Source organism: Mesitornis unicolor, unplaced genomic scaffold (genome assembly GCF_000695765.1).
Source record: "Mesitornis unicolor isolate BGI_N332 unplaced genomic scaffold, ASM69576v1 scaffold24180, whole genome shotgun sequence".
NCBI classification, from domain to species: Eukaryota; Metazoa; Chordata; class Aves; order Mesitornithiformes; family Mesitornithidae; genus Mesitornis; species Mesitornis unicolor.
The window spans coordinates 9,486-26,956 of record NW_010156576.1 but is presented as its reverse complement, the minus strand read 5'-3'; the positions used below and the strand labels follow the sequence as shown (position 1 = coordinate 26,956).

The following is a 17,471-nucleotide window of genomic DNA, read 5'->3' as shown; positions in this document are numbered from 1 at the left end:
CCTGCCAGACTGCCTGAAAAACCCTTAGCCATTTCTAGTAGGTGGAAATGCATTCTATATAGCAGGCATGACAACAAGCTTTCTCGAGTCTTGATGCAACCAGAAGTCTTAACCCATGAAGGGTGCATTAGAGTTCAGCATCAGATTGACAGGACACTCGTAAGCCAATACAACAGCCTGCCTTAGTGCTGGGAAACAGATGTCCCCGTCAGGTTGTGCTGATGTTCAACGTATTGGGACCAAACGCTCCAAATGCACCAGTACTAAGGCTTCAGTCAAGGACTCCACTTACTCATTATTCCTATAGAATACCCGCTTCAATTAAAGAACTGTGGGTTCAAATTCACATAATCAAGGAAACCTTACGCAGTCCCTAAAGCAAGAAGAAAAACTTACTGAGGAACAAAACAAACCAAAGTGTACCTTACCTCACTTAAATCATATGTTTATTTTTCAAAACTAAAAAAAAAAAAATAATCCTGAAGGCTGCACTGCTCAAATCCAAATTAAGCCCAAGACTTCAGCAGCATTTTCACTGCAATCAACGAAGTGCATTTCCCAGTTTGTAAGAGCAGTGCTTCTGCAAACAGATTAAAGCACGTTTGGCTGGTAAGCCTCCCCAAACCATCTGAATTTGCAAGCCACACATTACAAGCTAGCACTCTAGGTTAAGTGCCTTCTCATTCTTTCGAGGAGAATGAATGGCTCCGATTTCATTACATTTCTTCTTCTGCAGTCTAAGCTGAGAATGCCATGTAAATGGGTCATGTTGCTGCAAAACGCAGCAATTGATTTCTCCAATCAAAGTAAAAAGAAACAAACCAGTAGGATCTTACTTCTATTAATTTTTGAAGGAAGATGTTTACAGCAGTTAATGTATCATGAAGGTTAAAAAAATCATTTTCATAAAATACAAGAGCAACCAATTTCACCATTGAGTAAAAGTAAAAACTGGGATTCTTTTTAAATTAGTCCAAAGTGGCATATAGGAACTTAGTAGTTTGCTGCTGTACTGACACTATGACAAATCAAAGTGTAGGGTTTTGCTTTTTTAAATCCAATGTTTGTGGATCAAGTTCTGGAAATGTTCCAATTCTAAGGCAGGGATCTGTTGCGTTTTCCACCATGAGTTTGCTCCTTGGGTTGGATGCTGGAGGGGCGAGGCACGTTTTGCCGGACCCAGGTCGACTACCTAGTAGTCATCAAGGTCAAAAAATTCATCGTCTCCTCCTTGGTATTCCATTCCCTGGAAGTCCACTCGGTACCGCAAGATACCTGGTAAGAACAACATGCTTTAGCTTCTTCAAAATTCAATGAGCTAGAAAGGCATTTCAAGCAGTCTACTGAGCCCTGTCTGCACATCAAGAGTTTCTCAATTAAAGTTTCAGAAGCTGACTTAGCATTTGTATTGCAAGTGAGGCTCAAAGTGGCGACGGACAGCAGACATACAGCTAGAGTGAAAATGCCACATTCATGTTACAGCCTGATGCAATTTATTGCCAGAAGGAAGAAATACCTACCTGCCCAGCATAGGCCAGCTTTCTTCTGGAAACGCTGAGCCTATTCTAGGAGGACTGTATCTCCAAAAAAATACCAGTAACTCACAGAATCACAGAATCGTTCGGTTGGAAAAGACCTCTGAGATCATCACGTCCAACCGTTCCTGTCTACCCCCTAAACCATATCCCTAAGTACCTCGTCTACCCACTCTTTAAACACATCCAGGGATGGTGACTCCACCACCTCCCTGGGCAGCCTGTTCCAGCCTCTGATGACCCTCTCAGTAAAGAGCTTCTTCCTTAGCTCTGACCTGAACCTCCCTTGGCACAGCTTGGTGCCATTTCCCTTGTTCTATCCCCCATCACCTGGGAGAAAAGACCAACTCATCATTTGACCCAATACAACTGCTCAGACAAAGGCCTGTCAGTTAAATTCAGAAGGCAGCTGGCACTGAAATAACTTTTACAGTGGAGTAAAAGCAGTATTTAGTGGCTGTCTTCCTGGAGTCTTCCACCCAAACACTAACCTAGGTTTCTGGGAAGCTTTTATCCCCAGAAACATTTACTTAGGTGAAGGGTATTCAGAGTATTTCCTTTCAAGTCTGCAGGGACTGGAGGATGGTTTCAAGGAGTACCCCACCATGCAAAGAGCCTGGGTCTGGCAGGACAGGAAGGACTTCTGGAATTACAAACCCTGAAAACTTAGAAACCTGTTGCTCCTCACACAGCCAAACAATTAAAGCTTGTTTCCTTCTGACTGAAGTTCTCTGGCCCCTAGAAATTCCTCTTCACAATACACTCATCTGTTTTACATCCATCAACCTGAACACAGCAAGTGGCAACAGTTTGCTTAGCAGCTAATTAGCATCAGCTTTGTCCTGAAATCCCTGGCCTGGGGAGAGCAAGCTGCATGGCAGGTGGTTTTTGCTCTACCCTGCTAAAGACTTTTGTTTGACTGAAGCACATGAGCTCCCTGCACCTCTGCCAGCCTTAGCTGAAACTGTCCAGTGAGCTCATGAGAAACACAGAATCGCTCGGTTGGAAAAGCCCTCTGAGATCATCATGTCCAACCGTTCCTGTCTACCCACTAAACCATATCCCTAAGTACCTCATCTACCCGCTCTTTAAACACATCCAGGGATGGTGACTCCACCACCTCCCTGGGCAGCCTGTTCCAGCTTCTGATGACCCTCTCAGGAAAGAACTTCCTCCTTATCTCTAACCTGAACCTCCCTTGGCACAGCTTGGTGCCGTTTCCCCTTGTTCTATCCTCCATCACCTGGGAGAAGAGACCAGCACCCACCTCTCCACAACCTCCCTTGAGGCAGTTGTAGGTGGTGATGAGGTCTCCCCTCAGCCTTCTCTTCTCCAGGCTAAACAACCCCAGTTCCCTCAGCCGCTCCTCATCAGGCTTGTTCTCCAGACCCCTCACCATCTGGTGAGAAGGACTGAAGGATTTCAGAAGCCTCACTTCTCCATAAAGTGGGACTAAAAATACCTTTTATTTTGAAAAGAGGATGACCAGGGAGTAGAGTACAGGGAAGTTCTGAGAGATGAGTAACAGATACCCAACTGCTTCAGAAACTAGGCTGGTGTTTGGTGTACACAGCTTCTACATAGTAGGGCACGGTCTGCCACAAAACTGTCCAGACAGAATGAAGCAGTTCACTGCCCTTCTGAAATTCAGCAGCTGGGAAGAAGGACAGCCCACCCTCTGAGCACTCTTAAGGACAAAGGGATTTGAGGAACAGAGTGACAGCTGCCTAACACAGAGCATCATCTTGCTGAACATGAAATGAATTCACCTGGAGATCCCTGATGAACGTGATACTTTCTTAAACTGGTACCTGACTAATAGGAGTAAGATTAATCCCACTTGTGTTGGCACCAGATTATAAAATCAACCATTAAAAACGACAAACATTTCTCTCCAGCAGTTTACCTCCAATTCCTCCAAATCCTTTCACAAATTGGGATCCTTCCTGTGATTTGTCTGTAACAATTTCCAATGTTGCTCCAAATTTCTTGTAGTTGTTTGCAAACCACTCCAGAAGGGGCATACTTTCTATCAGTTCATGTTCCTGGCCAGTCTTTGTAGTCATTCGAGGGGAGGAAAAAAAATAAAAAATGTTATGGACACTGCATGTTAGGTATTGAGAAAGTTGTTCCTAAAGGTAGTCTTTGGCTTAAAGATCACCACTCTTTTCAATCCTAAGACACCAGCCTTCATGCTCCACAGGCTGGAGCAGTCTGACACACTTGCCAGGGTCCAGGCAGTAGGCATTCCTGACACCTCTTATCAGACAAGAGCTGGCACAGGCAGATGGCTCCTGGTGCAACGAAATTAAATATTGTCAAGCCTTGGTTTGGGCTTCCATACTACAGAAGTTAGTGGAGAAGTGGGAGAGAAAAAATGCCTTGCTTATTCTTCTGCTAAGCTGTCACTTTATGCTACACTCTTAGTTTTCACTGTTTTTTGATTTGCTTTATACTCCACAGACCATGGCCACTCATCTAACCAGGCACTGTTTACTCCAGGACATACTGATCTAGGCAAATACAAAGCGGCAAAAAGCATAGTTTTATAAGTAGAAGGTCAAGTGATTATTGACATAGAACCAGTACATCATTTCAGACAACACTGTAAACCTGTGCACAAAAGGAATTAGCAGTTACCCCACCAGCAGGAAAAGCAGCTGCAAACAGCTACCCTGGCAGTCCTAATACAAGACAGATGACCAATATTTTTGCAAGGGACAGACTTTTTCGCCCAGCTTACCCTGCAAAGTAATAAAGACACACACTCCCTGCTGCCCCCAGGACAGGGTTTTTTTGTTCTGCACGGGTAAGAAACTCATAGGCAGTGAATGACAGATCCATATTTCAAATACAGCTAAAAGTAAACACTCTCTTGCACTTAAATCCATGTAAGTTTCTAGCCTCAGTTGGTTTTTATTGACCAATAAGCAGGGAGTGATGGTCTGAGACCTTAGCCTGCACACTGCATGGTGGCTACCAAACTCTTCTAGTGGGTGGTTTGATGGTGGTCAAAGACCCCGTATTGCCTGTCACTTCAGCTCTTTTACACAACCTTGGAATTGGCAGCAGGAAAGATTGGAGAAATGCAAGTCTAGAATCCAGAGGTTACATTGAAGGTGAACAGGAAGAGCCACAGGCTACCATCTTGAAGTCTTATCTGAGTGCCAGAAAGGTCAGCTCAGATGTTCAGAACGCTGCACCAGTACACCGAGAATAAATGTACAAGCCCCAAAGCCGAAATACCTCTTTATCTGTGAAGTGGGATTTATCCTTCTCCTGCTCTGGTGTCAAATACAGGATCTTCTCCTCTGAGTGGGGAAAAACAAACAAACAAACAAACAAACATTAGGTTGGGTAAGACTACCAGATGCAGGTTAAAGAGGGAAACCAAACAGGGCACACCAATAGAGAGTAACTGTCATGTCAACACCAAAAAAGGCAGAGATCCTGCTGTAGGCATATGGTTTGTCTCTAGTCAGTTCAGAATTGTGTTTCTGGCCGTAAGGGTCAAGTCAGTCTCCTCTCTGTAATGCACTGGTATCCCATTTATACTTATACAGCTGACACGCAGGTTTCATGCTAGCTCTATGACAAACTGCCACTGCAGCGCTGCAATTCTTCCTTCACAGTGGAAGCTCACTAGTTTCAGACTCTTCTCCCAGAGTAGCTGGGAAACTGCAAGTTAATGACCTGCCTACATAACATCCCCTTGACCAAGTCCTTGAAGATCTACTTAAGGAGTTCCTTCTGCATAATCTTTTCAAGTGGGACGGCTTAGGTGTTAAAACCTCATGGACCTTGCAGTCTCACAGAAGTGCTACCTACCCTCCGTTCCTTGGCAATGCAGGACGTATCTCATTATATCCAGATTTTCATAGACTATCAGTATCTCTACTGCTCCCATTTCCAAAGCTTTTAGTGTATCTTCAACGCCAAAACAGTACTTCCCCGTGTCCTGACTGATTTCATCAAAGTATCGTCCTGCAGAGAGGATACAAAGAAATAATCGTGAACACTGATCATGCCACATGGATTTTTATACAAGCCTGATGTGACTGCAAGAAGAAACTTGCAGAAGGACACGGCAATGCTGCTGAAGGAAGCAAGGGATACGACACATCCAAGCATGTAATTTAGAAAATTCATCAGTAGAAAGCCAACTCCATCAAACACCACCCTGTCAGGAACCTCACTCCAATGAAAGGCTTACCCTTCACTGTGAACCAGTCAATTGGACTAACTCACCAGCAGGCGCTATTTAACTTCATTCTTTTCACTGTAAAGTAGCTACTGTTACTGTTGTCCTCCTGTGCTTTCAAATTAGCAATGTGTCTGCTGACAGTCAAACAGGGGATCATTTCTACTGTCATCTTAAAACAAAATAAATCTTAACTCTCATCTTGCTGATGGTACAAACAATCTGAGGAGTTTTTTTCCTCTCCCACCCAAATGTCACCAGAAGGCCTGAAACTAAGGCAATCTCTGATGAAAGGATAAACAAAGATCTGAGAAGTTTGATGGGGAAAAAAACAACAAAAAAACCCACTTCTAAAGTACTCCTTAAGTCCTGCAGCATTTGAGAAGGTGTCCAGGTAACAAAATCACTACAAGTCATGCTCTGCCCAATTCAGAAAGTATCACAGGGCTGAGGCAGCACACAAAGACATTACCAGGAAGTCTAAAAGCAAGATGAGCATATTCAGTCAAGCACATTAGGCTTGTGAGAAGGCCAAACATATAGTCACATACCTATTAGTTTTTTCTCTTGAATGAATTTCACATTGGAGAGGACCTCAGTTGACAACTCAATTGCTTGATTGAATCCATTTTCTCCTCCGTATGAAATGTCAACTAGTTTGAGCACTTTAGATTGCAACCGCTAAACAAAAAAGAGACATGAAAGAAGAGTCTATTACACAGCACTGCTGTAAGATTACTTCATAATGCCACAAGAATAAGTACCTGACACGAGTCACAGCATTAATCTATTCTGCTTCACTTGCAAGCAGAGATTCTGAGTCAGAGGAACCACTAAATGCTTAATACTGAAGCACAATTTTCAGGAAATGGGGACACAGATTAAGTTTAGTCAAGTTTAATTCCAATAAATCTTCTTCAGGTTTAGATTTGGGAACACAAAGAACATGAATGCCAGTTTCAAACCAGGAAGGACAGATAGTAGCACTTATAGTAGCACTGTTACTAAGAAAAGGAGATCTTGCCTCCTTGTTATTAAGGAGATCATCTTGCCTTCTTGTTATTAAGAAAAGGAGATCATGCCACCTTGCAGGAGGTATTAGAAAGGGAGACGTCTTTAGGATATCAGGTTTTAGTTTTGATCAAATCACTTAAGACACCAAAATTACATTCCTCCTGAGATGCATCTCATACCAGAGCTACTGCTAATATCACCGTGTTACTACTGACAGCTTAAACATTTGGGCTTTGCTCAGAAAAGGTCACTTACCTGATCAAACATGTCAGATTGACTTAATTCAGTTTTGAAGTCAGCTGATCCAGCTAAAACGAGACCAGCCACGTTCACCTTGTCGCCAGAAATGAACAGTTGCACAGCCGTCTCTGCTACCTTCCTTACATAGTTGTGTCGTTTTTCCATTCTCAAACGAGCAAAACGCAAGGCAGATTGACCTCCTCTACCTTTATGAGAGAACAGATGTGAGGTAGCAATTTGGAAGTCATTTCATTTCAGGAAGGTTATTAGTACATGGTCCCAACTGGGCCCTGAATAACTGAAGCCAAGGGCAGCTGCAGCCTTCAGAATTAGTTTGCCACAAGCAGAGCCAAGGGCACTCATGGAAACAGCAAGTGAATAAAGAAGGTTCATTCACAGCAAGAAAATTTTATCCGTGTAACCCACAGAGGGAATTATGTTGGTGGGGTTTTTTTTCTCTTCATAGAGACTCAAAACTCTCTATAGAAAATGTGCACAGATGTTCAAAACTTCCATGTCTTGTACCTTCATTAAAAGCAATTTCCTTTGTTACACTGCCTCAAATACTTTTCTTGCCAAGGCAATGCATCCCAGCAGTATCTGCTACAGAAACTGGGGAAGACATTTCTATTTCATTTTGTCTCATCCTAATCTACAAGGATGGTAAGCCAGGAGTAGCTAGCAGACAATTTGCTGAACTCATCAGTGGTTCACAACATACAGTATCATGTAGCAGAAATAGAATTTTGCTTGCTCCATTAGGCTTCTGTGCTTCTTGCAAGGAACAGCTTCCTGCTTTTCACTGTGGTATGCATGCAACACCATCAGATGCAAATTTGAAAGATACTCCCAAGCAGTATTACTACTTTTGCTAGTAATACTTAGTTAAGACTGCCCCAAAACCAAGTAAAGTGTCAAATGCACCAAGAAATGAAAAGCACCAATTGAAGATCAACTCCGTATTACAGCGATGCATTAATTTTGACAGAAGGCTCAGACTAGAGGCTTTGCTGTCAGATTTCTAAGGAGCAAAGAACTGAGTTGAGCTAAACACCTACAGGCCAAGTTCCCTGCTTCTACCCTCACATCCCACCCTGCAGTATTCTGCTGTAAACAGTCTAGTGGCAGACCAGTGCATTACCATGCTTCTTTGGAAGATCCACAGTGAATTTGTGCAGGACTTCTCTTGTGTTTCCTTGAAGAGTTCCAAAGAGTGCACCGCTACCATCTATTACAATAAAGCCAAACTTGCTGTCGTCAGAAAGCAGCGCTGTAAGAGCCTGGAACAGAAAATGATGTTGTCAACAGTAAGCACAGGCTTATGAAGGACCCTGGTTCAGAAAGGCTACCAGACACAATACACCTCAATAAATTTTAGTTCTGTAGGTGGTCATTGCTATTTTTTACAAAAAAAAAAAAACAAAACAAAACTAGAAGAGCAGCAGATTTGGGAGTTGGGACTATCCCAGATTACCATCTCACACAGTGCTGCCACGAGCAGAAAGGAAACTAATGTTTAAGCTTGATAGTTATTTCTCCAGCACTACCAGTTCATCACACGATATCACAGGCAGGTGTAACAGCAGAATTCTAAATACTGGCTCTGGAAAGTGTTAAGTGAACTGGATCACACCTCTGTGAGGCCACATCACCCTTCTGGTTGGCAAAACTGGAAGAGTAGTTTTCCTAGCATTCCAGCCAGGAAAGCAGAACTTGCTTAGTTCACCGATTGAGCTACGTGTCAGTTCATTTTTCATACTGCAAAGCACTGATACAGACTTTCAACTTGCCAACCACCACAAATATGGGTTTGCTGCACTTGCTGACCTCAAATCCCAACGGCAGAATGATGAAGTCTATAGTGTCTCCGACAAATTCAGCATTACAAGGCAGAATTAAGTAACAGCAATAATCACAGTAATTGTCCTGTGCATAGCTGGCCACAGAAAAGACAGCCGTAACGTTTGCTGGAAAATGAAGTTATCCTTCAATTTTCTTCTCTTAAAAGAAGGCAGCTAAATTCATCCTGTAAGGTCACTGAACTTGACTAACAACTAAAGCACTGCTTTTCCGAAGAAATCCGTCAGCTGCCTTTCCCTCAAGGGCAGCCTGAATGGGTAGGCATATTCAGCACCAACACACACACGCTCCTGTTCACTTGTACATGCCCAATAAAAAAAGTAATAGCGAGAATCCTCTTTCTGGCTGACAAAAGTACACATCAACAGGACAGAGAACTTGTCAGATTCCAGATTGTTTTAAGTCACCAGTTTAATACTGAAAGAGTGATGGTGTTGGTTTACTGCACAGGACCCTTAACTGCCTGCATGCCTGGCAGCCCGATTATTAGGCTGAATGGAACGGATAAAAACCATCAGTCATCTTTATCCAAAATCCACACAACCAAGTCTACAGCTTTCAAGCTTAAAAGAAACAGACACCATGGTTTAATGGAATCTACTGGCCAAAATAAATATTCTGTATTAATTCCTCAGCAGTGGGATGAATGAGGGGAGGAAGTGGCACATTACATTGCAATCTTTTTAACTGGGACAGAGCCAGGCAAATCGTGTGACTGGAATGAATGCTCCAGCCAAGGTATCAAAATAAGTCATTGTAAATCCTACCCTTCAGACACACATCAGGGTTCACATGCCTCTTGGGAAGTTACTTCGGTTTCACGCAGGCAATAAAATATCCAGAGGAAATCTTATCAGATACTCTTGCCAGCAGCAGATGACTACAGGTCTGATGTTCTTGATTCCCTCTTATTTTAATAAAGTACCCAGTGATCAGTGATTTCCTCAGTTTCCCCTTCATTAGTTCTATGTCAGCTATTCCACTGTTTGACCTATCAAGCACAAAAAAAAGGGACCACTGCTTTTATTGTTTCTTCAGCCTGGGCTGAGTTTTCTCTCTGCAGCTTCAGCCTGAAGGTGAAGATCATGTCCTTTTTCTGCTCACTTCCATAGGAAATGTGTTGCTGTGCCGAGCCAGATGTTCTGCCTGTTGAGTTCTAGTTGTATGTTTGGGGGAACCACTGTGTTAAAAAGCACAGCTCTACAACCAAATGAGATAGGTAAATCAAGACTTCAGTGCTAACTGAAGACAGTATACAGCAGGCTTCTACTACTAGATTTCATTCTGCAGTACATACAATACCAAATCAAATAATCTCATTCTCAAAAGGCACAGGAGAGCAAACAGCCCATGGAGAAAGGTGTCGTTAGCAACCACATCATCAGTAGCAGAAATCACCACAAATTCCTCTCAAGTTATTGCCGCTTCTGCTAAACAATGCTCCACACCAGCAAGAGCGTATTCACAGCTGCCTCCTGGGAACAGCCCACTGGGCAGCAGCTACTTTTTTTTTTGTATTGAATTAGTGCCCTGAAGGCGGTAGCCACAGCCAAGACCAAACGAATCCCTCTCCTGACAGAGCCGATGGCAACCCACCACTATCCTCCCACTACCAACAACTGCTGGGACAAACATCTCCCCTTGGCTTTCCACCTCTGGCTCTCTCCTGATTTCTCTTATTTACCTCTTGCTTTCAATTGCCTATGGACACATGGGCTCAGCAGAACTCAAGAGATATACCCATGTGCGGTTTTGTTATTCCTGGTAGGTCAAAGATGTATTGGGATTTCATCCTTGGTATGGAGAGAGAATAACAGGGATGTACCTCACCCGAGCAACAAGCATACCTTTCCTTCCTGTACTCCTATGAAACCAAATCGTGGGCCAGACCTCCAAAAACCCAAGCAAACAAGCACAACTACATCACTGAAGGGGCTGTGAAGCCCATGTCATACGGATTTGATAACAGGCAATTAAGTCTCAATCTACACATTTATCATGGCGAACACCACAAATGTGAAAGTCAGTCACCTACTACAAATACTGACATCTCTGCAACTGCCACCAGAGCCAAAACAGACTTTGATGCAATAAACTGACTTCATGCAATAAACTGACTTCATGCAGTCAAGACTACTGTAATCCACAGTACTTTAAAGGTACCTCAAACCATTCATTTAACTAAAATAAGCAGATGTTGGATAAAAATAATCCCACTTTACCCCAGACAGATTAGGCACTTGCCAGTTCTCCATCAAAGGTCTCAGTTAACACATCTGATACCAAGACTGGCAACACAAATATCTCAGCATTACTTTAAGGCCTGGCTTGGAATAAGACCTATGGGCCTCTAAGGTTAAGGAAAAAAATCCTGCCTCCAGTTACAGAGAAAAGCTTATGTCTGTGGGTTACACAAACTCAGCAGTTACTAGCTGGGCTGTAGTAGGAGTTTGCTGTAGTAGGAGCTGGACAGTATCTCAACTCCTTTCAGCAAATCTCACACCTTTCTGCATACTAGCCAGTCACAAGCCACCCAGTGGCTTCACCAGCAGGATGTCTCAAAGCCTGCAGTTCTACAGACTGTGGACTCGAGCACACCAAGGATTGTTCCAGTGAGTCCAGCAAAGCAGCCTGACTTTGAACACTGCAAGAGCAGCAGACAACAGGAGACTTCTTACCTCTGTGTGGAATTTGTTGTCACACAAATACAACGACGTATTGATTGGTTTGAAAGGTTCAAAGTCAATGTTGACTTTCTTCTCTTTTCCTTCTTCCGTCACAATTGTTCCACAGTAAACAACCAGACCATTTGGAGGTACTATAAAGGACACAATGCAATTTTAGATCACAAAGAAATATTCCAAACTGTATCCATCATAAACTAACTACTAAGCCTTGAGACCTAAAGCAGAGTTGAAATTTAATTTTCCCAGCTTTTTACTTTCCATTTCCCCCACCTCATTCCCTCCTAGATCTCTACAATGGAAAACAAACGAGTTTAGTGCATCTATACTGAACAGTTTAAAGCAGGAAGCTAAAGATGGAAAGACTTGCAACAGAGCTGCAAGAACATGTACCTGACAGTTAAACACACGAGCTTGCAAGCTCATAGAACTGAGAAAAAGGCTGAAAATCCCTGTGAAGCTTTCTTAGTTCCCATACAGTGATCTACAGACTGACCACCTCAATGAAGGCCACTTGCCAGTGTAAAGGCAGTAACGATGAATGCTTTCCCAGTACTCATCTTAGATGGCCTGGGTCTATTTCCTCCCCAGATGGTGGTAGCTGCACGGTGGCATGCATAACGCAGACAGAAGTTTCTCCTTGATGGAAACCCACTAGTTTAATGCAAATGAACTATTGAGGAAAAGCTCTTAAGGCTGGCCAAGTTTAGAAGAGTCAGCACTGCGAAGGACAGAATCATGAGCCCGCTTATTAAAGACAAAGACCATCTCACTATTCTAGTCCCGAGATCTACCCCTGAAGAAGCCACCCATGGGCAACATACCTGGAGCATCATTGCAAAACAGCAGCACAGGCCAACAGATTTGATTAGCAGAAAACAGCATAATGCAGGAAATTAAGGCTGCTTCCAAGTAAGGGAAGTCTGCCAGCATCCATACAAGCTAGAAGTTACCTTTGTTATAGAGTTTCAATCTTTGCTGTACAGATGTAATGGCTCCCAGTACTGAAAGGCGATTCACTCGAGACTTAATGTTGGAGGCGGTGCCAAACTCATCCGCTAACATTTTTGCCACTCGTGAAATCTGGTCTTTGGGGGGAATGATCAACGATATCATGCTGGTACCATTGCTGAGAAAGAAAAAAAAAAAAAGAGTGGTTGTGAGCAGCCAGCAGCCAAAGCAACAAGTGTATTCATACCATATTCCATGCATGCAGCTGGCTCTCCTCCCTCCCCCAGGGATGCTTCACTTCACTGTTCTTGTTGTAATGCCCCTTCTGCTGGACCATAACAGGAGAGAAAAGAAAACAAAACAGGTTCTTCAGAGGATCTGACTCCATAAGCAAGTGTTCAGGTTAGCCACTACCAAGCAAGTCCTCCAAAAGCTGCCCCAAAACTTGGGATGCTACTCTGGAAAAAAAGAACATACATACAGGCTAAGGGCTGCAAGCTAAAGGCCTGTAAGCAGTCCCCAGCAGAGGTTATTAAAATCAGTGCAGCCACATACTTAAGGGACATTTTTAAGCCATTTGTTCTCAGACAGCTGGAGCACTAGCCAGCCCAAGTGCTGTTTTAACACTTTGTTCTCCTCAGGTTAATACAGGAAACTGAACTGGAAGGATCCTTTTGCAGCAGTTAGTCTTTTTTTACTTTCCCACTAGTACTTTGCTTTATAGAGAAGCTCACCAACTGCTTTAAATAAAGCACGCTTAAGCATAAGACTGCTAGTTCAGAAGCAGCAACCCCAGGCATGGAGTCAGGAGATAAGACCCCACAAATCACAGAACTGGCTTAAGTTAAAAGAAAAACAGTAAATTTTATATTCATTTTTCCTGCGGCTTCAGAGTGGATCCTGCAGAGGTCTTAATCCCCAAAGCAGCCACGTGGTTCAAATCCATCCAAAGTCAAAAGCAGAATCGAGAAGTTCCTGTCCACCTTCCAGCAGGTATCTCCCATTTGCCTCAGAAGCATCCCAGACGTTGGAAATGCTGCTTCCACATTGTTTCAAATTTAACCCAGACCTCATACTTGACGTTAGAGTAACAGCATAAAAATCAAATACCTGTGTCCTCTAGCCCACTCAAGGGCAAACCAACTAAGCTATGTGAAAAACCTCGACTCAGGATTCTGAGTTAGAGAACCAACAAAGTGCTTTTCAGCCATAAAAAAAATTAATGGGGTTTGCTCTTTTACATTTCTTATGTTAAAAGAAGACTAACACAGCACCTGCCTGCTGCTGTTTCAGATTGTCAGGCTCTAGCATCCTGCCTGAAGTGTTTGGGCTACAGAGACAGCAGGGAAGTGCTTTAAAAAGCATCACTTCATTAGCCTCTTTACAGAAGTTGTACAGCTCTCTTCCAAAGATCTTCAATTCAGGCCAAGTTGAAACAGATGCTGGTAGGTCAAATAAGTTCCTGACCTTAAAGATAACTAATTGGTTTTAATATCCAAGATCCCCATACACACTAATCAAGAAAGTCACACAGACACTTGCACGCGTTATTCCCAGGAGCTTTGAGCCATGCTGACAGCTATCAGACTTCCAGGTCACACCAGCCAAGAATACTCCATGTAACACTCAATTAAAGCAGTTAGCTACCCCAGTGAACGGCACAAGCCTTAGGGGAGATATAATGGCCTCTCATTCCCAGCAGGCTCCTTTGAGTAACAGGTTGATGGGAATGAAAGCAACCCTTTCCGACTTTTCTGAAAGTAACACTCTCAAGGCAAGCTCACGCAGTTCATTTCTTCCTCTGAAAGAAGAGATTCTCAGCCTTCCGAGAGATTATAAAGCTCTGCGCACCACGCCTCACTTGCTGCACGAATTAGAGATATCCAGACGTGATGGGTGGGAGACAGGACCATTTTGCCCATTGGGTACTCCATGACTCTCCAACTAGGAAGAGATTTCATGCAACTTTTCCTATATAGGGACAGAGAGGAAGGAGCAGACAGCGAGCTAGGGAAGCTGGTGGGAACAGCAAGGAGGAAGACTAGGTGTGCCTTCCCGAGACCTATTCTTCAGTAAATAATCACTTGTGAAGGTACCTTTAGTTTTTAAATGCAAGCCACCCATCACATCCCAGTCCCTGGCCTAGTAAGTTCCACAACCCCAGAAACACTGGCCAAACTGACACAGGCATTAGCAGAGCTGCTGGCCAGAGCCCAGATGGATTGTACCAAACCCACACCTGCAAAGAGCCACTGTAACTGGTGGTTATTTATATTGCACACAGCATCTTATCTATAAGGCAGAGTCAGTCAAATCACCGTGCCTTAGAAACAGCCTGCCCAAAGCACCCTACCTGAGGTAATACAAGTGGGCTTCACAAGCCCTCATGATTTATTAATGCAAACAAATAAATGAAAAGGGTCTCTTAGATGATACACTCTCCCTCATTTAAGTCTCAAACTAGGTTAACATACCATAGTACTGTGCTTGGCCCCACTCTTCAGCAAATTCCAGCCTGGGTTTATATCCAAAAGCACCTTCCATTACCAACATCAAGTGCATTTCCTGGGTTTGATGTGCTTTCACCACTATTTACTCAGCCAAAGCCATTTCAGGCACTAACTGATTCCCGCAGAATCCAGAAATATAGCACGTGCGCAGCTTGCCAGAGGAGCAGCAGCAGCCGGAGCACCTCATGGCATCCCAGGCTGCTGAAACCCAAGGAGTCAGACAACCTGTCACCCTTTGTCCTCGAGGGGAACAGCCCTGGCCAGTGTGCTGCTGCTGCCGTCTGCTGGGTACAGCTCATCTGCCCACCCAAGCAGTTCATTAGGCAGCCATCTAATTGAAAGTAACAGTCAGCACCCCCTGCTCACCTCCTTCCTCAAACAAGCACAGTCAGTATATGATCACTAAATGAGATCACATCTCAGAGAGGTCAAGACCAGCAAGACACCAGCTGAAGCAGATCTGCCCACAAGTGACCAAGAAGGCTGCAGAACTCACACACACAGGACTGAGACCTTGCTGTCCTACCACAGAAGAGCAGTTTTGCCTTCCCAAACCAAGCTTGTACCTGTTTGTGACCTTTCTGCAGGATGGTAAGGTCTAAAAAAACAAAACAAAACAAAACCACAAAAAAACCCCCAAAAACCCAAACCAAAAACTTGTGGTTACATCTACTAAATTCACCACAATGAGCCAAAATGTTTCTAAGAAAGCTGCTGTTCAAAAACACTTAGAAAAAAAATTAGGTTATTCTGCATAGTAATAAGATTTCCAGGTTTCCTCTTGGTCTTTGCAGCCACTGCATCTGAACAAGTCAACAGGTATTTCTGCAAAATCCCAAGCCTCCTCCAGAGCTGCTACATGAGCTGTGTGCCGAGTGCCGGAGCACCTTTACTAGGGAAAGGAGGGCAGGGAAATCATGCCAGCTACAACATCCCAAAAGGGGCCTTTCCAAACACGGGACCTCTAAAACCAACTGGCTGTGTTGCACACGAAGCACACGGGACATTTGTTGCCTGGCAGGCCATTGCCAACCATGACTCCCCCAGCGAGCGCGCTGCCAGACAGAACTTCATTACAGCATTGTTACAGTGCACAATTAAGTAATCAATCTACATTATGGGCAGTGCTCACACTGGCAGCTCAGAATCGAACATGCAACGAGCTGTTCTTCCTTGTGTCATCCCCAGCACTCCTGCAGGAATGACGGACACGAAGCACTCCAGATTACGTTCTGCTCAGCAGGACTGCGATCTCAAAATGCAGCGTTGCTCAGAGCTTTCTCCCTGCGGTTTTAGTGCACCCAAGACAAATTATACGACATCAGCTGGAAGCTAATGCTTTCAGACTGAACTGAGCCAGGAAGTTTTAAGCAGCTAGAGACAGTTAACGTCCCTATTCTGGGCTAAGGAGTGCCAGCACAGCAGCCAAATAGCTGCCATTGTATTGCAAGTACATGCAGCAAGACTCGAAATGCTCCGAGAGGTTTGCTTTGTAAGGAACCAGCATCCCCAGACCACAGGACAGCACAACATGTACCACTGCACAAGCAACTGGAAAGGAAAAAACAATTAAAAGCGTTCAGGGCACCATTCCACACACTACAAAGAAACAAGGGGGCAATTAAGTGCCTACCTCTGGAAAGGTGGAAACACTCCACTGCTGGGGTACTATGGTTACCTCTCACACTGTGCCAGCCCTGCCAGTAATTGGCAATTAGCTCAGATTTAGCATAGCCTGGAAGGTACCAGCATTAGGTATCTCTAGGAGAGAAGATGATTATCAGGGCTTCACTGCAGGTGGGCTCCAACCTTGCTCCTCCAACCTGCCAGATTGCTGTTCGGAGGAAAGGGGAAATCAAAAACAAGCACATTTTGCTCTCTCAAGACAGCAAGTTCTTTAGAAAACTGAGGTTTGTGGATAGGACAGCCTGTTCTATTATTAAAACTTCAATGTTACTAAAGCTTGAATTTCAGACAACTGTACCACAAAACAAACAGCTTTCCCAGTCACAGACAGACCTAAGAGCAAATGTTAACAAGCTGCCACAGTGCATGGCAGTGTGTGCAGTGCTGAATCATAGCTAACTCAGCCCCAAAAAGCTGAAGGGAAAAGTTTTGCCAGCATTAGTGCAAGCAGGTACTATGGCCTCCATGCAGCTCATTTTTACTGCGAGATCTTCCTGCACTGCCCAAGAGGCATCACCCGACAGCATTTCACTGTGCCCCAGGACAGCTGTGGTATTGCAGGCCAAGAGAACCCTTGGGCTCTTCTCAGGAGCAAGAGCAGGGGTTTCACAGAAGACACCCACACCAGCTGGCCTGCTGTGCCAAGTCCCAGGGCACGACTGGCACCACCTGTGTACACGTTTTTTGGTTCAGCATGAGGAAGCCACCACAACAGAAGGCAAGTGCAGAAAGAGAGCAGTGTATCACATGTGAACTAAGCTGCCAAATACACCCCATGGATGGTTTTCAT

General features: G+C 44.1%; 1 protein-coding gene across 1 annotated transcript; it reads right to left on the bottom strand.

Annotated features, from left to right (window-relative positions):
• Window positions 1-317: 317 nt before the first annotated feature.
• On the bottom strand, window positions 318-12,662 carry ETF1 (eukaryotic translation termination factor 1). The gene is made up of 9 exons (XM_010193789.1): window positions 12,488-12,662; window positions 11,529-11,668; window positions 8,132-8,270; window positions 7,006-7,196; window positions 6,288-6,417; window positions 5,364-5,519; window positions 4,782-4,846; window positions 3,442-3,589; window positions 318-1,275 (listed from the first exon to the last, which is right to left on the bottom strand). The coding sequence occupies exons 1-9, from the start codon at window positions 12,648-12,650 to the stop codon at window positions 1,193-1,195; spliced, it is 1,215 nt and encodes a 404-aa protein (XP_010192091.1). The 5' UTR covers window positions 12,651-12,662; the 3' UTR covers window positions 318-1,192.
• Between the last annotated feature and the right edge of the window lie 4,809 nt (window positions 12,663-17,471).

What these genes read in the sequence shown, in the direction of transcription:
- ETF1 (XM_010193789.1), bottom strand. Translation starts at nt 12,650, where the DNA reads ATGATATCGTTGATCATTCCCCCCAAAGACCAGATTTCACGAGTGGCA. An exon ending in AATCTGACATGTTTGATCAG is followed by an intron (nt 6,418 to 7,005) that starts GTAAGTGACCTT and finishes TTTTTTGTTTAG; the next exon opens with CGGTTGCAATCTAAAGTGCT. An exon ending in GCATTGCCAAGGAACGGAGG is followed by an intron (nt 4,847 to 5,363) that starts GTAGGTAGCACT and finishes TTCCCCACTCAG; the next exon opens with AGGAGAAGATCCTGTATTTG.